The 24,128-nt window shown below is 39.9% G+C and overlaps 1 protein-coding gene across 5 annotated transcripts in view; it reads left to right on the top strand.

The window, feature by feature from the left end:
* Nucleotides 1–503: 503 nt before the first annotated feature.
* Znf451 (zinc finger protein 451) overlaps nucleotides 504–24,128 on the top strand; it is a 69,008-nt gene continuing 45,383 nt past the window's right edge. For 4 of the 5 annotated variants that reach the window (XR_005286784.1, XM_038341681.2, XM_038341680.1 and 1 more), the window contains exons 1-3: nucleotides 504–704; nucleotides 1,225–1,308; nucleotides 10,355–10,435. Coding sequence is in view for 4 of the 5 variants with exons in the window: in XM_038341681.2 (XP_038197609.1) it covers nucleotides 684–704; nucleotides 1,225–1,308; nucleotides 10,355–10,435 (186 nt within the window). In the remaining variant the exon portion in view is untranslated. Of the gene's footprint in view, nucleotides 705–1,224; nucleotides 1,309–10,354; nucleotides 10,436–12,178; nucleotides 18,044–24,128 lie in introns of those variants that run through there. The other variant, XM_038341684.1, reaches the window with a different exon arrangement.

The following is a 24,128-nucleotide window of genomic DNA, read 5'->3' as shown; positions in this document are numbered from 1 at the left end:
CAGCTTAGCCTAGCCTAGACCACCACCCGCAGCCCTATAAGACCTAAATAGTAATGCTTTTAGTTTACAGGAAACCCTGTCTGGATACCTGTGTACAACAAGGAAGCCACTTTGGGAGACTACGGCAAGAATTAACGACCTTTCAGAAATGTCACATAAGCTCTTGCATCTGCCACCCTTGCCAAGATGCTAAAGGAAAAAAAAAAAAAATCCTCCATTTTTCCATCTGCCCCGCTTGTTGCCAGGGGAGCTCTTTCCCTGCCAGTGTCCCCCAAGTAAAAGGGGGCAGCAGAATGAGATTTCGCGCGGACGCAAAACTCTATCAGGCCCTCCCCACCTCCTCCTCCATCTTCCGGAGCTGCAGGTGAGCGCCATGCTTCAGGTCCTCGCCCGCTTTCCCAGCCACGCGGTCGGCTGCCTCGAGGCCGGTGGGAACTACAACTCCCAGGATCCTTCGCGGGGCGGGAGGAAGGCGGGGGGGCGTACAAAGCGGCGTTGGAAGCTAGCGGCAGCGAGGCCGCGCTCGGGGTCTAGCGGCTCGGCGTCCCCGCGGCCTGAGGCGTCATCTGCGTGGGCGCTCACGCAGGGCGGGTCGCGCGGCGCAGGGCGAGAGGGAAGTCGTGGCGGCGGCGTCGGGAACAGCAGCAGCGGCGGGAGCGTGGTGCTGACAGGCCGTGGGAGAAATGGGCGACCCAGGGCCGGAGGTGAGTGGCGGCGGCCCGGGCCTTGGCTCGGCCGAGCCCGACCCCGAAGGGTTTGTCTTCTAGGCCGAGGGCCTCAGCTGAGCCTCGGCCTGGGGCGATTTCTGGGCCTCCAGGCCTGGTGCACATCTGCGCGGAGCCCTCAACAATGGCGGTCCGGCCGCCCCCAGCCCCTGGCCGCCCTCGCTGTAGCAGCCGCAGCTCTGAGGGTGAGAGACGATTAGAGGCGGGCTGCCCTTGCTTTCCAGCCTGCGTCCCTGAGCCTGGAGGTTTTGAGCCCGCAGCTCCGCTCTTGGAGAAGGCGGGGAGGGGGATTGTGGCAGCTCGCTTGGGAGGCTAGGTCTCTGCAGTTCCCAGACGCCTTAGCAAAACCCGCCTCCATGCAGTTCTGTGAGCCGGATTTGTGCGTGCTGGTGCTGTTCCCGCAGGGGCTTTTGTCTTAAACTCGTTCCTTTTGGAAAAAAAATTTCTGCCTACGAGTGTGTGACTGAATAGATAAGCGTGTTTTGGCTTTTGTTTATAGATAATAGAATCTGCCCCACCAGCTGGGCCTGAGGCATCTGAGTCAACAACGGATGAAAATGAAGATGACATTCAGTTTGTTAGTGTAAGTAGAGCCTGACAGTCGCGATTTTCTGGAGTGAAAGCGTGTGGTAAGCCATTGTGTGCTTAAACCTCTACATTCATCACTCAGCAGATAGGCATGACAGTCACATGCTGCCACACAGTGGTGCACAGGACATTTACCTGGAGGGATACCTGAACAATTTCAGTAGACTTCACAAAGTGGGTGGCCTAAAGAATTGTCATGCCCGTAACGGCCCCTTCCAGATCTTAAGGCTATCCATCTGTACTGTGGACATTTTCTATTTTGAAAGGAGGCAAGAATGCCTTCCAGATGTAGACACACAGGATGGGTTAATGTAAAGAGGGCAGCATCTCAGTGCAGTATATCTTCTAAGATCGCTTGAGGAGGTCCCTAACTTCTGAGGTCATCTTGTTACAGCACAGTACAATTGTTGGTCACAGTGAGGAGTCCTGCATCAATCACCTGGAGCGTTGCTGTGGTTTTCTCAGTTTATACCTTTGGGGACAGTAGTCTGCCAGCCTTGTGAGCAGGTTCCTGGGCCCACTCCAGATCTGGTGAATCAGGAATTCAGGGTGGAGCCTAGGTATTGTCATTTTGGCCTACAACAAATGGGACATTTGGATCTCTCCACACTTCATCGAGTGATGATTAAGGGGAAGATAAACAGCTTTGGGTAATTGCCACCTAGAGAGGTTAAATTTGTGTATTGACTATTCTTTTTTTTGGTGGGGGGGGTTGAAACAGGTTTTCTCTGTAGCTTTGGCGCCTGTCCTGGAACTAGCTCTTTTTTTTTTTTTTTTTTTTTTTTTTTTTTTTTTTTTTTTTTTTTTTGGTTTTTCGAGACAGGGTTTCTCTGTGGCTTTGGAGCCTGTCCTGGAACTAGCTCTTGTAGACCAGGCTGGTCTCGAACTCACAGAGATCCGCCTGCCTTTGCCTCCCGAGTGCTGGGATTAAAGGCGTGCGCCACCGCCGCCCGGCTGGAACTAGCTCTTTTGACCAGGTTGGCCTTAAACTCAGAGAGATTCACCTGCCTCTGCCTCCCAAGTGCTGGGATTAAAGGCATGTGCCACCACCGCCTGATACTTTATTGACTATTCTTAAAGAATTAGTTAGCCAGAGGACATCCCTGCTTCTTTACACTCCTGAAATGCTGTAGATAGCTACAGCTTGTTATAAAATCTGTATAGTTCTTTATTGTTCTTCTGATACATATATGGAAGTTTTGGCTAACTGTAAAATAGTGACTATTAAAGAATATCCTCCCCGACATTGACCCATTGTGGCAGTCCATTGTGTATGGTGTTTTCATGGGTTGTTGTAAGGGGAGTCATCAAAGTTAATTTCTTGGCAGTTTTTCCATTGCACACTGCACTCTGTCCTTTCCATTTGAACTTCTAGGATCTGGAGTGAGGTTTGGGGATACATTGTCTTGTTCCTTTCTTCCTAGCGGACTGATGAAGTATTTTGGAGAAAGGAGAATGTTGGTAATTAATACTACCCCTCCAACATGTGTTTGATAAAGGCTTTTGTGACTCGTTAAGACAGATCTTTAATATTCTTCCCGAACGGTAACTATTATAAAATACGGCCTTCTGAGAAATTGATAGACCATGTAAATAGTAAGGTTCTAAAAGTAAATTGTAGCCAGGCTTAAATCCCGGCCCTCACGGAGGCAGAGACAGATGTATCTACAAAGTGACTTCCAGGATAGCCGAAGATAGAGAGACCCTTGTTAACCCGCCCCCCCCCAAAAGGGTAAATTGCTTATATCTTGTGAAATAAAAGTTTGTAACTAGTTAATTAGGGTATTTGTTGATCTGGATTTTAAAAGTAATATTTAAATTTTATTTTAAATGCACAGCTATTTCTATGTTTACATCAAGAATAAAGGATGTATAACATATAAAACTGTGTGTGCTTGTAAGTGCTATCACTTAAATGATGATTAGTGATAGCTTAATTTTACTTGCAGATCCATTTAGAACCCCAGAACTGGGGAGGTCACGTAGAAGGATCTTGAATTGGAAGGCAGCCTGAGCTGCTTCCTTAGGAAGTTCTAGACCTGCTGTGTGCTGTATAGTGAAACCCTATCAAACAAACAAACAAAAAAACAGCACTGCTACTAACAGGACAGAAGTACCCAGAAACAGAATCTTGTGGTTTTTGTTTTTTAAAGATTTATTTATTTATGTATACAGTATCCTGCCTGCAAGCCAGAAGAGGGCACCAGATCTCATTACAGATGGTTGTGAGCCACCATGTGGTTGCTGGGAATTGAACTCAGGACCTTTGGAAGAGCAGGCAATGCTCTTAACCTCTGAGCCATCTCTCCAGCCCCAAGTCTCTTATGTTCTTTGTGACACAGTTCTGTTTCTCTGGAAGTTCTTATCTAGTAAAGATGAAAACCAGGTTTCTGTCTGAATTTTTGAGTATAAACTACATTATAATGTAATGTCTTGATTTACTTGGTTTTGATTATTAGCTTGTAATTTATAACAATTATGGTATGTATTTCTGTGCAGTTGTTAAAACTGCACAGGAGAGTAAACTGCCATCGGACAGGAGACTCTGATATGAAGACAAAGACCGCATACTTAAAACAAGGAATCTAAATATGGAGATGCAAAAATGAATCCTTTGTTTAACTTTTGTTGAAATATTCAGGGAAGTACGTAGTTCATAGGTGTCCTTGTTTGATATTTGCAATGGTGATAAATTTAACATTTTAAAAAGATGTATTTACTTAATGTATGACTGTTTTGCTTGTATATATGTACAGCACCACTTGCATGCCTGGTGCCCACAGATCAGAAGAGGGCCTCTGATCTTCGGAGAACTAGAGTTGTGGATGGTTGTGAGCCACAATGTGGTTGCTGGAGCCCAGATGTGAACCACATTACATGATTGTTGAGAATACAGTCTGGGTCTTCTGCAAGAGCAGCAAGTGCTCTTAAGTGCTGAACTTTCTCTCCAGTTCTTTCAGTGCAATGCATTTTTATAAGTGGTGCTTGTACTGGTAAGTTTTAATTGTCGGTTTGACATAAATTAGTCAAGTAGGAAGAAGGAGCCTCAATTGGGGAATTGCGTAGATAGACTGGCCTGTGGGCATGTCTGTGGGGCATTTTCTTGATGGTTGATTTATGTGGGAAGACCCAACCTACTGAGTCTTAATGTCTCTAGGCAGGTGGTTATTTGCTGGATTAAAAAAGCGTGAGCCAGAGAGAGAACTTGAGTAAGGGTCAGTAAGAGCATTCCTTCTTGGTTACTGCTTTGAGGTCTGACTTCCCTCACAGCTGGGCTGTGACCTGGAAGTATAAGATGAACTAACACCTTTCCTCCACAAGTTGATTTAGGTTATGATGTTTATCACAGCAACAGGAAAGCCATTTAGGACAGTGCCTCAGTCAAGAAAGGATAGCACTGCCGGGCAGTGGTGGCGCACGCCTTTAATCCCAGCACTCGGGAGGCAGAGGCAGGCGGATCTCTGTGAGTTCGAGACCAGCCTGGTCTACAAGAGCTAGCTCCAGGACAGGCTCTAAAGCTGCAGAGAAACCCTGTCTCGAAAAACCAAAAAAAAAAAAAAAAAAAAAAAAAAGAAAAAAAAAAGAAAAAAAAAAAAAGAAAGGATAGCACTGATAAGAACTTTTGTTTCTGCCTGTTAATTACATTTTCTGTTTAGCAGTATGGCCCTTTGTTCAACTTGTATCTTTATGGCTTCTTTTTGAATAGGACGTCTTTCCTTACAATTTTTTTTTTTACTTCCAAATAACTGCTACCAGAATTGTTCACAGTGCCACTTTAGATATAAGGGCATACACACTGTTGGGAACCTATCATAATCTTTATAACAAGACAAGAGATTCAGAATTTCAAAGCATAATTTCATAAATAATCTGAGCACCCAGATTGAACATTAATACTGCAGTAGAAAGGATGCATGCAGAAAGCATCATTAAAAATAATATATTATTTAACTCTGTGTGTGAGTGAGAGAGAGAGAGAGAAAGTAACATTGCCATGTGTGCAGGTGGAGACAGAAAAAGTGTGTACACTCCTGGAGTTACGGGTGCTATTGTTTCACAGCATGGTTGCTGGGAACTGAACCCTGGTCTCCTGGCAGACCAGTAACAGCTTAACTCCTGAGCCATCTTTCCAGTTGACCAAAAGCATCTTTTGACTAGGTTTCTTAGACTACTCATTAAGCAAAATAATATTGAGGCTTAGAAAGTACAAAGTTGTGCGTTCTTAATGTTAGACCTATATATTTGATTTATATATATTCTATCCTTGAATGTCAGTATTTTGGTGCAGCAATGAGATAGAAGAAAATGGCACTGATAGGAAATTCTTTTACAAAAGCACAGAATACTTTAAGACACAGGGAGTCCAGGGAACAGGGAAATAGCTTAGTGAGTAAAAGCACTTGACCTGAATTCTATCCTTGGAGCCTCCATCAAAAACTAATAAACAAAACAAATAGATGTGATGGCAAGTGAGCATCTGTAATCCCATGGTGATAGCCAACTAGAGTGGAAAAACCTGTAGAGCAGCAGAAACAAGAGAGACCCTGCCTCAGCCAAGTAGAAGGTGAGAACTCGTGGAAGGTGTCCTCTGACTTGTGCATGCCTGTAGTACACATACACAGATAACATACACATACAGAAAAGGCATAAGACTTTATAGTTTATTAGTTTGCTATAAATAGTGGTTGGTTATTTGTGTGTGTGCACGCGCACATGCGTGTGCTGGTGTGGGTTGACTTTAGAGCCTCCTACTTGCTAGTTGAATGCTATGTCCCTAGATATTTGAATGTTTAAAATGGCATTTTGAATAAAAAAAGGAAAGGCATGAAAATGAAAGAATAGCCATATGTGTAGTTTTGGAGATATGTGTTGTAATGTTTTCTTTAGTTTTTAAGATAGGAGAAAGATGACCCATATGATACAGATCTTGAATGAGGTACTATAATTGAACCAAAAAGTAGGCAGTTGGAAACCATTTGAAAGTTTTGAACTAGACAGAAGTAAGGTATAACCCTAACTTTCTTTGAAGTAGAACAGTTGTGGATGATATTTTAATGTATTAGCATCTCTTTCTAAATAGAAAAATTGGTGGTTTTCATTTTGCGAATTGGTATTTAATTACAATAATGCAAATAGTTTATTGCAATATATTTTAAAACTTAGAATAGTTTTGTGTTTCTAATATGTTTTCATGAGCCTCTCCTGCTAAATTGTAATGGCATTTTGAGTTGAATCCTTTATTTTGTTACTGGTACAAGAGGAGATAAGACTGATTTACTAATTGGTAGTATAAGTTCATATAAAATACCATTTAATTTAAGGACATAGGTAGTCACAAATATTACAGGAATAAATATTATAGGAGGTAATCTTTTTCTTCATATTTGTATTGTGAACATTACTTCTTAAGGAATTAGTAACTTATTTGATTGGGCAACATGAAATATAATTCAGGCAGTGGTGGTTTTTTTTTGGTTTTGTTTTTACTGAAAGGGAACATGTTAACTTGGAAACTTAGGTAATAAGCAGCAATTTTTTAAAAATTTGATTTATACTTAAAAGTATCTCTCAGTTAATACTGACTGCACAATCGTGTCACTCAGTTTTATTATTTGTATAATAGGATCTTTTCAGTAATCAGAATCTCTGTAAAGCAGTTATGGAAATTGGATGGTATAATTTGGAAAACTTAGCACAGAGCCTGGTATGGGGCTAGATACATTTTCTCCATTAGGAGTAGAATAAGTGGAGTACTACATGTTTTGGTTTCTCAGATTCAGTATGGCAAACAGTTTTAAGTAAAGATAAAAGGGAAGTTGATTTTGGTGAGTGCCTGAAATCCAAGCGGTGGGGAGATTGAGGGTAGCTATTGATACAAGCAACATACAGGGACTTCCTGGTCAGCCTGGGGACTGTAAGGAGTGAGATCCCATCTCAAGAGAAAACAAGCCAAGTGTGGTGGTATATACTTGTAATCACAGCACTCAGGAGGCTGAGGCAGGAGGATTACCTCTTAATTTTGTATCTGCAGTGCAAATTAGTTAAGCGTGTACTCTACTTATACAGGAGTATTTTTCTTTGGCATGCTTATAATTTTCCTTTCAGTCGTTAATGTCTCCTGTATTACTTTTCTCATTGCTGTCATCAAATACTTGACTGCAACTTATGCAGTGAAGGACTTATTTTGGCTCACAGTCCACAGTAGGGAGGAAAACATGGTGGCAGGAATATAGAAGCAGCTGCTCATGGCTGCAGAAATTGTACTCCTTCTTTCCGGCCATGGGGTAGTGCTGCTCAAGAGTAGGGAGGGTCTTCTCAGTCTGTCAAGTACAATCATCAAGTTCTCCTTGTCTCATTCTATCCCTTATAAGTTAGTAATCATTTGTTGCATGAGTGAACTTTTCCCCCTCTTTTGTTTTCTCTTGTCCTGGGTATTTTTTATTATTTCATCTCAATGACTATAAATTGTATGAAATTATCTTTTATAGTTCAGCAACAGTTGCGTATCAGTGAAATGATTTAGTAGTAAAGTTCTGGTAGTCTTGCAGTCTTGCTTTATCTATCTGATCTTATTTTTGGCCATATGTATCTTTAGCTAAATTTTAAGAATTGTTAAATTTTTTATATTTGAGCCAGCATTTTGCCTGGGCTGGTCTTGGGAACTTAATAACCTTCTTGCCTTTGCCTCCTGAATGCTGGGATTTTAGATATATCCTATTACACCTGACTTAAGTTTTTATTTTCCCTAGTACTGGGGATTGAACCTCAGGGCCGTGTGCATGTTAAGATCCCCACCATCAGGTTGCACCACCAATCCCTTGCATACTCTTTAGTCCTGGCCTTGAAATTGTAGCATGTCATGTATTACAGGCCTGTGCTACACATGCCCAGCTTATTTTTATTTTCTTGATAGATTTCTGCAATGTCCAGCTGGCTCTGGCCTGCAATTCCCTAAGTGTTACAGCCTGGCTAGCCTAGAACTTACCAGACTCCCAGTGCTGGGACTATAGGTGTGTACCAAGGCCAATTTCTCTTTTTCATTTATGGAAATTCTACCCCTACCTCTGTGTTTCTGTTATTACCTGGAGACTTTCTTGATTCATTATTTCTGTGTACAGTATTAAGTTCCTAAAAGTCAGGTCTGATGACACATAGCTATGATGCCTGTGATCCCTGTACTTGGAAGGCCGAGGGAGATTGTGAATTTGAGGCCAGAATGGGCTGCATAAAAAAGTTCCAGGCCACCCAGGCTCCATAGACCCTATTTGTGAGAAACAAACAAACCAGAAGGTGGAGTACAGTGTGACAAGTTCCTAAATAACATTGCTTGAATAATCCAAACTATGGTGATAATATCAAAGCAGATCCATTTTCATCTTTTTTACTGCCTTCTTGAATTTGAACATATGATCAAATGATTGGACAATATCAGTACCAAGTGTAGACTTTAGTCTTAAAATAGATGACACATCTCTGTTGACCATGTGATTATTTTCCTCTTTTTCCCCCCTCTCATGAATGTTCATCTTAACAGCTTGAGCAAAAATTCCAGTTCCTTTATCACATTTCATGGTTTTAAAGTTTTGCTCACCAGTTTTATCTTGATGTCTGGATCACTATCCAGAAGGATGGTAATTTATGGTTTATTAAAGCCTGAGAGAAAAACGCGATCTGGAGGGAGAGAATCTTGAGCTAGATGTTCTTACCTTCTCTCTACAGCAAGCAGCCTTCTTCACTCTATGATCTCTTAAGATCGGTTTTGTTTTTTTTTCCAAGCCCCCCCCCCTTTTATTTCAGTGTATTAGAACTTCTACATTATCCCCCAGTGCTAACAAAATAGGCATATACCACTCATACTGTAGATTTTAGAGGTTTTTGTTTGTTTTTACATTGTTTTCTTTGTCTTTTACGGTATGGTTTATGTGCTTACAAAGCTTTATTTAACATTCTCTTTCAAAAATCGTAGTAGTTTTGGTGCTTAGTGTTTTTGCCCACATTCTGCAACTGATGACTTTGCATTGGCTGTAATCATTTCAGTTTAGTTGAGAGTTTACTAGTTTTCTTGGGGTGGGGGGCATCTCCCAAATCTTGCTCCCAAAATGTTCATACCCCTAATTACAGATCTGCATGTTCAGTTGTTGGCCAAGCACCTTTGTGTACATCTGCAATGCTGGCGTTGGTATATTTCTAGTCACTTGAACGTCTTTGATTTCTTGATTTTGTTTTTCTGTTTAATTGGTTGGTTGGTTTTGGTTCTTGATAAGATTTAATTTTCTCATCTATTTTTTTTTCCATTGTGCCCAGGTTCTCTTAGGTGCACTTCACTCTTTTTATCATTACCCTTATAAGTTGTACATTATTATGTGTCTGTACTAATAAGTTATCTTGTTTTCCCAGTTTTTGTATTCTACTGTGGTGTTCCTATAATGTTATTCCCATTGTGATGTTACTTATTAATTCCTTTTTGCTATAGAATTGAGAGCTGAACTTTTAAGCCTGACATAAGAATAGGAAAAAGATTGGAGAAGAATCTGGGTTTGATGTTTTACTCTCTTAAGTTTAGGGAAGTGAAGCTAAGTTATTGGTCAAAAATTTCTATGTTTTGTGCTATATACTCTGGTGGTCACAAACTTGGATATCTTACTGTTGGTACTCATCCTAGGTGAAATAAACTGGGTCGTAGTATCCCTGTGGGTTTAGGTTTAACTTTTAGGTGCCCCTCCTTTTTCTTTTTAAAGATACTGTCTCACTTTGTAGGCCATGGTGGTATAGAACTTGCTATGACATGTAGTCATCCTGCATCAGTTTTAAACTGCTTGGCACTATAGGCATGTACTATCATGTCTGGCTCATTCACCTTAAAAAAAAAAAAAACAAAGGAACTCTGAATAGTTACTTTTGCTTGTTAGTTTGTTTCTGTTTTTTTCCTACTACTTGTATGTCTTCCTTCTCAGAACCAATCCCAACAAAGAACATCGTTTAAAATGCTGGTTTGGTTTAAATGATGTTCATGATATGCATTTCTTCAATTCTTTTTATAGGAAGGACCATTAAGACCTGTTCTTGAATATATTGATCTGGTCAGCAGTGATGATGAAGAGCCTAGCACCTCTCATAGTGATGTAAGTACATTACATTTGATTTAAACTTTTTCACTTGTGTCAGTTAAGAGTTTTTTGTTTTTTTCTGAAGAATGAGAAAAGCAATAATAACTGTGTTTAAGAGCATCAGTGCTCTAGAAAATGTTCATTTCTGTCAGGATGGACCAGCATAGGTAGTTCAAGGAGTCTTTCACTTCTATCAGTTCTTAAATTTTTAGGAAACGTAACACTGGAGAGTAATAACTGATAAAAAGGGAGTTGTAATTAAAAACCACAAGCTTTTTGCTTCTTTCTTATAACTCTCTTCTGGTATTTATACAGTTGAATTCTTCACTTTTTGAACTATGTGGCCAGAGAAAATTTGTCTTGGGAGAAAGGAAGTGTGAAGATCTTTCAGGAAATGCAATGTGGAGACTTAGAGCCAATAAATGATTCCAGTCTTCTCTCCTTTTATCCTCTCCTCTCCCCATCTTAGAACTGGTACATGTGACCTGCTACTTGTAGGGTTGACCTTTAAACCGATGCCATAATCTGTAAGAGTTGAATTCCTTGAACCCTTCATGGCAATGTTGGCTTCCATTTGTTACTAACTTAGCCCAAATTTCTGTTAATGAACTTTTCTCGATTAGAGAATTCCTAGTTCTTGCTTGCTTGTGGTGACCAGAGCCTTCTTGTTTTATGACATAGGGACTTGAGACTTGGATCTGTGATCAGAATGGCTCAGTTTGAGATTTCTCTCACTCCATCTTAGCCCTTGCATTGTGTTCCTTTATTTTGTTTTTTTGCAATTCAAATGAGAATTAGTCCTGCCTCACAGGATTGTCTTGGGGATGATGAAAAAATATATATATATATATAAGTTCTTTAAAACTGCAAATAGCAGAAATATACAACCAGAAGGTTATTCATGGGGAGTTAAGAAAAAAATCTTAAAGGTAATTTAAAATGACCCCACTTGAAGGAGTTTAAAAATTTTTTTCCATTTCAGTAGTACTCTATTCGTTTTCTCCGCCACCATCTTCCACTTGCTGTCTTTTATATACTTAACAGATTTTTTTCTTTTATTGTTATTACAAGTGTCCTTACTGCAGCATCTTATCTTAGCCTGGGATTAAGCAAGAGAGTAAAATAAGTACTATTTTGAACTGAAATTTGTTTGGTGTGTGTGTGTGTACACGTTTGTATGGATGTGTGCAAATGTATGTGCAGGTGCAAGAGCACACATGTGAAGGCCAGAGGCTAACATCAGGGTTCTTTAGTTGCTTTCTACCTTACTTATTTTACTTTATTTTTGAGGAGCTCTTAATGAACCTGGAGCTGGCTGATTGACTACACTGTCTGGCCAGTGCATTTGGGATTTGCTTGTGTCCATTTCCCCAGTGCTACAATTACAGATGTCCAGTTGCATGCCTTGCTTTTATGTGGATACTGGGCATCTAAACTGAGGTCCTCATGTTTGTGTGACAAGCACTTTACATTCTAAACCATCTCCCAACTCAAAGATTTTATTTTTATCATGATTTTTTTTTTTTACGTTCAACATTAATACTTATTGTTTTCATGGGGTCAAAGGTAATGAATCCTGTGCATTTGGCTTCTGTTTTCTTTTGCCGACCTATGGTGGATTGTTTCTGTCAATCTTATTTATAATAATATAAAATTTGAATTCTACTTACTGGACATGCATCTCTGCACTTGAAAGTTAACATATTAAAAGCATATTTTTTTTCTTCCTTGGTTTTCTTGTTCATGTGGATAACCCAGAGAATGCCTGAATCTAAGGTGCCACCCTCTGAGAATCATCGCCCAGAAATGTGCTCTAGCTGCAGTGTTCCTCTTCCCATTGGAGACAGCAGCTCCTCCTCTGGGAGTTGTGCCAACAGTCCACAAAGAATAGTTTCTCAACCTTCTTCTGTTGAGAATCAGTTGGAGAACCAGAAAAATGACCAAAATAATTCAGATACTAATATCTCTGAAACAGAGACACTTAAATCACAAAACAGTCAGACTCTACCTTCATCATCACTACTGGTCCCCCAAGAGTCTTTGGCTTTTTCTGAGGTCAAAGAAGATTTACCTATCACGATGTCTTCAGCTTCACAGAATGGACAGGATGCCATCCTGTATCTTCAGACACAAGTGGCTGAGATGTCCAGAGTCATACGTGATCTGCAGTCCAGGAGTTGTTTTAGATTTCATCATTCTAGGTCAAGTGAGAACTCGTCAGTTCCTTGGGATATGTCCACCTCTAAGGAGGACGGCTTATCTACAGTTGAAGAAGAGGCTGATTGCAAATCTCCATCAGCTGATGACAAAGGGCAGCCCACTGACCCCATGCAATCTAGTTTCACGGGTCTTTTGAAGAGAATGGAACAAAGAGGTGTTATAAAGAGGGTGACATTACAGTCTGAAACCGAAACATGTGAGGGGAAGCCTGATTGGATGACATCTAAAAAACGTTTGGTTCCGCCATTGCATCCACTTTTGAGAATTGCCACCACTGAAGTTTTTAAAGACCCTGCTGATTGCCATCCTTCTTCCTTCATGGGGCACAGGGTATATCCTGTGGCCAAGGACACATCTCCTTTCCAGCCAAATCCACCAGCTGAGGGACCCATTATAGATGTACTAGAACATAGCAAAAGAGGAAACACGACATCTCCTTTAGACTCTACCTCAAAAGAAATGGAGGTCATGGGTTGTAGGTTCTACCACGCTGCTTCCATTGCAGCCCGAGCTGCCAGCTATATGGCCTATATGACTCAGTATCAGCGTAAACTCTGGGAAGACATGGAAGATCTGGTTCATGATCCAGAGTTTGATCGTGGAAAAGCAAGGTGTATAATATCGGATGGCATGGATGCAGGACTTTGGCAGCTTTGTACCACCAGGGACATAATGGACTCTGTAGTCAGAGTTATGGCCATGGCAGTAGACTATAGAAGACAGGCCTGGCTTCGACTCACATCTCTCACTAAGAAAACCCAGGAGAAGATCTTACACTTGCCCTTTGATGGTACATCTCTTTTTGGACAAGATGTGAATGCTATTGTTGCAGAAGACAATAGTATTAAAGAAAATGAATATAAAGATCACAATAAATACTATACTCAGCATCGATACTTTTATAGTCACGATCAGAAAGCACATTATCACAACAGAGGGTACTCCAAAGGGGATTGGTACAAACCCCGGAATCACCCTTATAGATATAGAAAAAAGGGAGACTCTCCAGAGCGACATGGGTATAAAAATTAATACTATGGATGTTTAGCAAATAAGCCTTCCAAGATCCTACTTTACCTGTTTTTCCCCAGGTTGGGGTCATCTCAAAAAATGAGTGCATGTCTGGAATAATCACAGCTGATATTTGAGTTCTAGACTTTTGAAATGAAGTTTATAATAAAAAGACTTAAGCTTTGTTGGCCAAATGGAGACTTTGCTCTAAGGAGTATTGGACAGGGGTTTACCCATTATTTTTGTTCCAAAATAAGTCCAGAGAAGGGTACTCAGGAATCTGAATCTTCTGGAATTAAAAGAAAATATGTAGATTCATGCCTCAGGAAAATCTTGTTGGTAAACTGAGGACTAGCAGGTTTGGATCTGGAAACAATTTGCTACTAGATCAGTGTTTACTAAGACTGAAGTAAAACCTTTTTTAGATCACCAGTGCTTCTGGAACTTGAGGCTTCAGCTTGATGGGTCATCAAAAAGTGGTAGTTGTGTTACAGCCCCTCTGTTAAGATTATCAGCTCACCATAGTTCATACAGTTATCAGTCATGAAGCTATATGTCGGCTGGAATTCCTTAAAATTTTTGCCAAATTCAGTTTACTTCTAACTGGGATGATTAAATGTCACAGGTCTACTTTTGGACTCAAAGTGGAAAAAAGTATTTTCCTACCTGTAACATGACTGTAGAAAAGTTAAACTCTCTTCATCCTGACTGAAGGCTGCCACACCATCTCTGCTCATAACGCTGCATGTGGGATAGCTTTCATTGCCATCAATCCTTGTAGTCTTTGACTTACCACGCTCTCGTATCCACCACCTGTGAGACTCAGGCGTGAAAGGGGGTCTTCCAGTGAGACGGCCTTCTTAAACCTGTTTAATAAGCAGCTGGTTCTTTTGAGCTTGATAGTGCATTACATTCTTAGTACAATAGACAAATGCATCGTCATGGCCCTGGAAATACAGAATATTATTCCCATCATTCAGGCATGCAAATCTGAACTCTTTAAGAGCAAGAATTCCAAACATGCCTGACAATCTGGTCTCTTGAAGTAAAGAGGGATGCCATTAAGTCTAGACTTCCTTGAGAAATCCCTGATATATAAAGTGTGATTGGGTGTTTTCAAGATACTCAACTGTTTCTGAATATAGATGATAATACTTCTTATTGAATTCTCGAAAGGTTGGAATCAAGACTTGAGTAACATGTTCTTGGTTGACTTAATTTGTTGTGTAATCCAACTGGACTAACTCTTAAGAGATGATTTACATTTTGCTCCCAATAATAACACTCCACCTTTCTGGAGCTGGCAGCAGATACCTCAGTTATGTTAGTGTCCCACAGTATCATCTCTAATCGCAAGGCAATGGCTGTATGATATACCAGCCCCTATGCCCTTGTCTTTACAGCATGACTTTTAAAGTAGAAAGTGTCAAGTTTGAGGAGGTCTGAACACTTCACCTAATGTAACTTGGCAGCCAAAAAATAATTTTTTCACAAATGTAATTATGTAACGTCTTGGATGTTCAAACACCTGCTTTTTCTTAATTTTTAATCTGCTTGATCAAAATGTTTTAAGTATTCTATTAGTGGAATATAGCACTGTCTTACGGGTTTATGTGGTTTCTGTTTCTTACCATGATTCTTATATCATAGTGGTTGACATTTTCTGTGATGCTAACCTCTTTGTAAGTCATTAGACAATGCCTTCCTCCTTTCACACCCATAGACAGCACTCTGCTTAATCTACATTTCTTCGTCTCACTACATAGAACTTGATATGTAGACCAGGCTGGCCTTGGACCCATAGCGATCAGCTTAGCTCTGCCTCCAAATAAAGGCCTGGCTGGCACTTCTCATTTGTGCATATAGATTGAAGGCATGGATTTCACAGCTTGGAAGAAGTTACTTTGTCAGATCATTTTAGGGTACTGTATTGGACCTATTTGTTTTCTTTGTAGATTAAACCTGAACTAGTTATCAAGCATTTAGCAAATTTAACCAAATTGTATCTAGGGTTAATATTTAACTTACTTTTCTGTATTGTCAACAACATTTTACTTTGACTTCCTTAGGTTCGTTCCAGGGCTCTCTAAAGTGTCTCTCAGATGAACTCCAGGAAAAACAGACTTTTGTAGCTCACAGCAAATTCTATACAAAGGCATAGACTCAAGCCCATACCGGTAGCAGTGCAGTTTCTTCTGAGAAAGGAGTAGCCACGCAGACGGCACTGGGGAAAGGGTGCACGCAGCTTTGTGCGGTTTCTGACTAGTTCAGGTTACTGCAGATGTTCCTCCTTTTCCATCTTGCCCTGAATTAGATGCTACATAGCACATATGTTTTGAGATACTCCTGTTGTTCAAAAATGAAACAAAAATAAATAATGCTTGAAGATGTGTTCTTCGAAACTGTTTTGGCATTCCCACCTAATTTATTTGTGCCGATTATTGCTTTAAATCATAGTAGACAACAACAAAAAGCACACGAAATTTAGCACTTTAATAATTTTCACATTATTATACACTGTTAAATATGTTCAGGACAGCCCTACTGTCATCTTAGATGTTTATGCTATTCCTTAATGAAGTACATTGCTTGACTACTAATTGTTAAGTCCAAGCAACTCCAAAGGACTCAATTTTCCTGAAAGTGAAGAGTGTCAGGAAATCAGCAAATTAGTGATTAAACAGACAAACTAAAAAAGTATTTGTCCCTTGAGTCGTTTGTGGACAGAGTATGGTATGGTGGGAGCTCTCTTAGTGATAGCTACTTGACTCAGAACTATTCCAACATCTTTTACCTGTTTATCTTTTTTTTTTTTTTATCTCTGGCAAACTTGAATGATTATGATGGTGTTATAAAAGTTGGTACTTGGTGTAGTGAGACAACCCCAGTAGACAGTATAGTAGAATATAGCATTTAGATTTAACCAGCTAAATATTTAGATTGTGTCTGCAGAGCCTGCAGCAGAATTTCATATTAGGTTGAGTGAAAATATCACTAGCTTTTTTAGATACCTTGGAGTACTTAAAAGTTTAATGATTTGATTTTCTCAAAAGGGATGTGTTTAGTGATCCTTTCCTTCAAAATGTCATTTCTTGACTAGATGTAAGATGTATTTGAAGACAATATGATTTTTTTGTAGTTACCGTGTATAGAGAAATACTATTTCCATTTATTGTTATATAAAGTGCCTTTTTAAATTTCATTCTTATGTTTAAGACCTAACCTTAAATGTGGTGTTCATGTGACTTCATCACAGTGATTTTACGTAGTTTATTATCTTTATTATCTGTACAATTGCACTATTTCCATGTACTTCTGAATGCTAATTTGTTTTTATAGCACTATTACTAATTTCAGAAGGTTATAGAATAAATCTCCCTCTTTATTTAATTAATGTCACAGAAGTTCTCTTTAGGTTTTAATGATTGGTTTCTAGACATAAAAGTAGCTCTTTTTTTCTTTGCATATTCTAGATTTTCTGATTTAGTCATTTATCTCATATCTAACCTTGCTCATCATAGCCATAGTAAAACAACTTATATTTGCTTAATGGATGTGTTTACTGGGATAGAAACAACAAGGTCATTTTAAACAGCAAAGTTGATGGCACTATATATTTATATATAGTAGTCTGTGGCAGCTTCCTTGTCAGTATAATTGTTTTTTTCCCCTTTTTAAACTGGCAGCTTATTTATTAGTATAACTGCATTTATTAGCCTTCAGAATGCTATTTTTGAGGGCAGCATATATTCTTTCAGGCTACTTTACTGCATTATACCTAAGTGACCTGATTGATAATGTACTTAAGGGCCTGATACATCCAGGATATATACCTCTCAGGTATTGTAGGCAAGGAAGTCGAAAAGACAATGTCCAGAATTCCCTCTCACTGTAGAATTGGATACTGATAAGGGTAACAGAAAGGTTAGCCACACTCATCATTCTTGAAGTTCTAGTTCATTGGGATTCTGCTGAAGGCTTAGGATTTTGGGTTAGATCCTTTTAGGAGTAGAAGACTGCAATAACAATTTTTTTCTTCAATGTGAGGCATATTTTGCCCCAGTTTTGCACTGTCCAGTTCCCGTTTTTGAAATTTACCCATATGTACTTAATGTTGATGGCTAGACCAATAACTAATTGTTACTGTGGATACATCTTATGCATGTCATTCAGTTGGTCAGGTTGATTCTGTGTGGTTTTTAGTGGACATACAAACTAGACAGTTCTTTTTACTTAAGACTTAAAGAAGTTATCAGTAAGTGAGTGTTGATTACTGTATTGAATGCAAATTTTCTTCATAATTAGCAAGTTTCATAAACCATTAAAATCTATGGAGTTTCCTTTCCTGGATGATTGATGAGAATGGTGTTTTATTAAATTCTTTTTCTCTTATTAGTGTAGTCCCATTTTTGTACTCCTGTGTCATTATTTATTTGACTTTATTATAATGCACTTTTGTATTACTTAAGATCTTACTGCTGGAGTTTGTGTTCACTTCCTGTAGGATGTAGAGGTGGTCACAGTTCAGTTGTGTCTTGAAGTAGCTGCTCAGGCTGCCCCATACATGATTTTCCTGCTTTCACCTCCTGGGGGCAGGGACTTCAGGGGAATGGCACCATGCTGGGCTTTTAGTCATGCAGTCTTGCTAAGGGTTTTGATACTGATCTGTCTTTACCCAGAATCTCTTCCCAAGGAAGTCTGATTTTTCCCTTAATCTCTTTGATGTTGAGATTTTGTATACTTAGCAGAAATGTGTGTGCATGATGTGTGTATGTGTGTGTGTGGCACATGGAGGCCAGAGGTTGATGTCAGAAATGTGTGTGCATGATGTGTGTGTGTGTGTGTGTGTGTGTGTGTGTAGCAGATGGAGGCCAGAGGTTGATGTGAGGTGTCTTCCTTATTTACTTTTCAATTTGTTTGTTTGTTTGTTTGTTTGAGATAGGGTCTTTTATTGAACTATGAGTTCACAGGGTTAGCCAACCCAAGACTAGCTAGGCAGTGAGGTCCAGGAATTCTCCATCCCACCCCCACCTCATACTATGTATATTACACATGCATGCTATTGTGCTCAGCATTTTACATGGGTACTTGAGTCCTTGTACTTATGTGGCAAGCACTTTATTGAATCCTTTCCCTACCCACCAAAGGAAAACTTTGCTCAAGTTTTCCTTCTGTCTCTCCCGCATCGCTTCCCTTCCCTCTCTCCTCTTCTTCCTCCTCAACCACCTCCCAATCCTATTTCATGTTCCTGAGTGCTGGAATTAGAAAGTATGAGCCATTTTGTCCTACTAGCCAAGATTTTGATGTTAATTTGTATATTTAAATGTTATTTAATTTGTATGTTTAATAGACAAGAGCGTTTGTGATAAAAATGTATTTAGTTTTTCTTAAAATCTTTTAAAAAATACAGGGGCCGAGAATATAGTTCAGTGAGAACAGTACTTGCCTAATGGGCAGCGTGCCCTGGGATCAAATCCCAGTACTGCATCAACCAGTAATGGTATGTCTAAACCCAGCACTTAGGATATAGGGGCAGGAGGATCAGAAGTTCATCTTTAGCTACTCTTTTGAATTCGTGGCCCTCATGGTCTACATGAGACCCTAACTCAGAAAGAAAGAAAAATATTTCGTAGCCAGTCCAGTCTCAGTTCTTCTTGACTCTTGAACTTTCATTGTTTTTTTTCTTGTTTTTTTTTTTTTGTAATGTCTCATTTAATGGCATTTTCTTAGTTAGGTTGTATATATTTAATTGGTGGTGTTGTTGCTGTCGGTTTTGTCTTAGATACAGTGTCTCTGTAGTTCAGGTTGGCTCTGACTTCAAGACAATTTCACCTCACTTTCCCAAATACTGGGATTCCAGGAGTGAGCCATTGTATGTTCTTCACAGATGCATTCTGTATATATTGTTAATGGTTAAATTTATTATCATAAAATTCATTTATAGTATAGCTCTGATATGTTTAAAGCCAACCAATCTTTGGGTTTTAAAGGGCTTTACTAGTTTTTTTTTTTTTTTTTTTTTTTTTTTTTTTTTTTTGAGGGAGCTATTGTTGATGGTTTATTGGATTTTTTGAGGTTAGAGTTCTCAGGTTTCTCTTAGAACTTGGAAGACCTTAGATTTTGTTTTTGAGTATTACAGTGTGTTTATTAGTATTTTTGCCTCTTCTCTTTGGTATAAGTGAAAGTAGATGTATATTTGGTGATATTTTTTAAAAATTCAACTTTGACTGTAAATGCCTCAAGTATTGCTTTGTTAGAGGTTCTGTTCGTCCTTGTACAAGGCTAGCTTTTCATGTGCTCCTTCTCCCCGTGAACTTAATGTCATGCTTTTTGTTTTCTGTAAGAGTGACTATCACAACATTCCATTTTAAGGGACACAGAACTCCCTTTTTGTTTGTGATGGCTGAGTCACACTCTTTGACCTTATTTATAATGCAGTGTATATGTTAAGTAACTTACTGTGCTATGGACCCTTTGTATCTTTTTCAGTTAGTGAGGCAACACTGACCTGAATAATGATGGAGTGAAATTACCTCCACTCTTTAAGACACAGGGTGTGTTGTTGTTGCTTGGTATGTGTGTGTGAGGGAGGTGCTTTCATAGAGGGTCTCGTTGTATAGCCCAGGCTGGCTCAGGACTTGTTGCAATCCTCCTGCCTCAAGTGCTAGGATTCCAAGTCTTGTTTGAAAAACATTTCATTGCCAGCTAGGTGTGATGTCTCATGAGACAACTTTGATTCCCAGCATTATTGAGGCAGAGGCAGGCAGAAGATCCCTATCACTTCTAGGCCAGCCTGATCTATATGGCCAATGGTAGGCCAACCAAGGCTACATAGTGAAACCCTGTTTTAAGAAAAAATAAAAATGAACAATAACAAGTCCTATTTCTTTGTGGCAATTTTCCTGTTTGGAATGAAGCCCATTCCATAATATCTTAAGTAAAATATATTTAATATGTAAATAACCTCATTTAGATTCTTAGCACAGAATTGTATATGTATTCTTTAATGACCTGTAATGGCTCTGTGTATTGTGAATGGTTAGACCACCTTGATCTTGGTTGCAGTGGATTTGTCGGTTTCCTGTCTGGGAAGAAAGGCAAGGACAGAATGTGTGTGCTGTATGTACTAAGCATTCCTAGCTACCTTCATCTCTGTGCAGATGTGTTAGTAAGTGATTTGTTCGAGTGGTGTGCCTCCACTTTGATGCAGACTCCCTCGGGTCCCTCGGGTCCCATCTTTTAGGGACAAATCTTTTTCTGTGTATGGCTGTCCACGCACTCTTGTTAGTACTTGGTACCGAATTTTAGTTGTCCCACCTTTGAGATGAGGAACAGCCTTCACTCTCCGTCCTGGTTCTGTACTGCGGCTTTTGTCACAGTGCTCACAGCTTCTGCTCCACACTGCTCAGACCCAGTTCACTCGTGGCACTGATTGTTTTAGTCATAATTTTTATCTCTTACTTTTTTGTTCCATTTTTGTGTAGTGAAACAAAGGTGGAATGGTGTTTGAATTTTAAAACCCTAAAGGCTTTGACCTCTATTAGCAAGTCACTTATTGTCTCAGCCTCTGTTTCCCTACTTTAAGGTACTAACTGGGTGTGGTGGCACACGCCATTACATGCCAGCGCTGGGAGGCAGAGACAGGCTATTCTACATAGTGAGTTCCAGGACAGCCAGGGCTACATGGACCCTGCCTCCAGATAAATAAAGTAAATACTTTGAAAAACACTAAAGCCTAATACAGATTTAATTTTATAACTAATTTTGTTATTCTGCATTCTTAGATTTCATATGAATGGGATGAATTGCATGCTTTTTACTTTTTTGAAAATTTCATACTTGTGTACCATGTATCTTGATCATGTTCATCCCCATTCCCTCCTGCTTTCCTGGGCCTCCCTAAACAAATCTCCCCTCCAGCTTAGAAATCTCCCTCCCAAATTACTGTACTGGCTCTTTTAAAAATTTCCACTGCTTTATTTAGTACTACCCATGTGTACATGGGTGTGGGGTCATCCACTGGGCATGGGCAGCTGTCAGTCACACCTCAGTATCCACTGTGTAGGCCAGGACTGAGAAAGGTACGGGTGCACTGAGGTCTGGTTATGGAGTACGTTCTCACATGGGACTCCATCCAGAACAGAAGCCGAGGAAGAGCCAGGCGTTCTGATGCCCGTACACCGCAGTGACTGCTTTATTCACAGGAATGAGTGTGGTGGTGATGTCATGAGAAAGGCCAGCTAGAGAGGTCAGAAAAGCCTTCCTACCAGCTGGCTCAGCTGACTTTGGAGGGTGTTAGTGTAGTTGGTCTGCTGGAGAAGCAGCCTTTCATTTAGGAGGGAGAACGGAGACATGCAAAGCCGAGACTGCCATGAGGTGTGTCTGGCTTCAGAATGGTAAAGAACAGCCTTAGAGATGTACAGAAATGAAGGAAATGAAACTGGAGAGGGTAAGTTATGCATGAAGATGTGTCGGTTCCTGTGACTCAGTGTATTGCTTGTGTGGCTGTTGCCTAAAGGTTATGGAAGTGTTCAGAAATTGTTTTATACTGTGTCTGCTATGCACGTCTAAAATAATTGAAGCTGAAGAAAGACCTCTGCATTGCTTCCTTTCCTGGGGCAGCGTAAGCAGTGAGCGAGAACTGAGGACTGGTGGAGAGCACTGAAGACGCAGAGTGGAGTCCCTCCTGGCTCTTGCTGCATAGGGTCCTTTAGCCAGCACCTTCTTCAGAGCAGCCGCTGTGACCGATAGCTCTCCGTTTTGACTTAGGAACAGTTTCTGGGCAGACGTGGAGAAAATGAACATGTGTAAGAATGTTGTAGTTGGCACCTGCAGGTGGTTTGTGCTCGTGCATTTTGTGCTTGTGGTAGCCCCCGAACACTTTATCAATCTCTGCTTTTTTTCTTCTTTCTTTTTCCTTTTTATTTTTCTGATACAGGATCTCATGTAGCTCAGGCTGACTTTGAACTCACTGTGTAGCTGAGGATGACCTAGAATTTTTGATCCTCCTTCCTTCACCTCTTTAGTGCTACGGTAACAGACATGAGTGACCATGCTTGGTTTATGTGGTGCTGAGGCTCAAACCCAGAGGCTTGTTGAATGTTAGGCAAGCACCTTATAGTTACATTCCAAGTTCTCTTTCTGTTTTGAGACAGGGTCTACTCTGTAGCCCAGGCTAACCTCAGATAGGCAGTGGTCCTTCTGCTTCAGCCTCCTGAGTGTGAGAATCACTGGCATGAGCCACTGTGTCTTGTCCTGTTCACTTTTCCTTCCCTCCTCTCTTTTTCTCTGCCCCCCACCCCCGACCTCCTTCCTCCCCTTCTCTTTTTCCTCTGTCAGAGGCATCACAGTGGCACTCAGGGTTAAAAGTAACTCTCTCACAATTTCACATAGTCTAAGATAGTTAGAAATCCTCCTTCAATTCCAAAGTTGTATAAACTCCTGCGCGCATGCACATATGTGTTTCCTGTGCTGAGGGTCTGTCATTAGAAAAATAAATATAGAAAGATACTAACAGCTTACTCAAAAGATATGACAGGTAGAATCTTATTTAGCAGATTTGGTGGTACCAGCTTTCTTACTGGTATAAAGTATAGAATGGGGTATATCTGCATGTTTGGATTTTGACTTTGTTTATATAAAGCAGATATTCTGTGAACTCTGTATTTGTGAACAATAAATTGGAGTGGGAAGGAGATGGCTTTGTAAAAAGGGTTTTTTGATTTTAAAATTATCTCTGGGGGTGATGAATATATAATTGTACTGCATTGTGTTTATCTCCTGCTTTATCTGTATTTGAATATAAAATTCTTGAGAAAACTTGCTGCTTTTCAAACTGTTTTTTGGGATAAGGCTTGAATCATAAATTGGGCAAAAGGATTTCTGGTACCTAGAACTTTGGGATTACAGACCAACCTTGGAAAAATGATAACAAAAAGCTTTAAATTTGGTGATGCATTTGTTTCAGGAAGTCTTCCTGACCAAGTACGCTAGGCAGGTGGTTAGTGTATACTGCTTTTGCAGTTGGCCTCTGTTTTTAGCTTTTTGAACTTGGGGTCCTTTACATAGCAGTTAAGGGTAATGAAGCTAAGTGAACCCTTGCCTTGGGTCATTTTCTGTGCACCCCTTTTACTATTCAACCTCCTATAGCCAACAAATTTTTATTGCATTTTTAGTATTTTTGCCAAAAGCCAGAAAGTGCCTTTTGGTGAGTCAGGTAGGAAAATGGTTGCTGAGAGCTCTTCTTTGAGCCAGCTTTTGCAGAATGCTTTTCTCTTAACTTCTGTTATCCTGTGAAATAGGTTGAGTAGTTATCTCATGTTACAGAATAAATTAATTATAGAATTACTTTAACTGAGACATGGATATAGTTTTCATGTTTCAGTTAAAATAGTTTTATAGGAAATAAATAATTTAATATTACTACTAAAATTACCTTTTTAGAGATGAGCAGTGATTCAAGAATGTCTTTTTTGTA

This window comes from Arvicola amphibius, chromosome 9 (assembly GCF_903992535.2).
Source record: "Arvicola amphibius chromosome 9, mArvAmp1.2, whole genome shotgun sequence".
NCBI classification, from domain to species: Eukaryota; Metazoa; Chordata; class Mammalia; order Rodentia; family Cricetidae; genus Arvicola; species Arvicola amphibius.
This window is presented reverse-complemented; position numbering and strand designations above follow the sequence as displayed.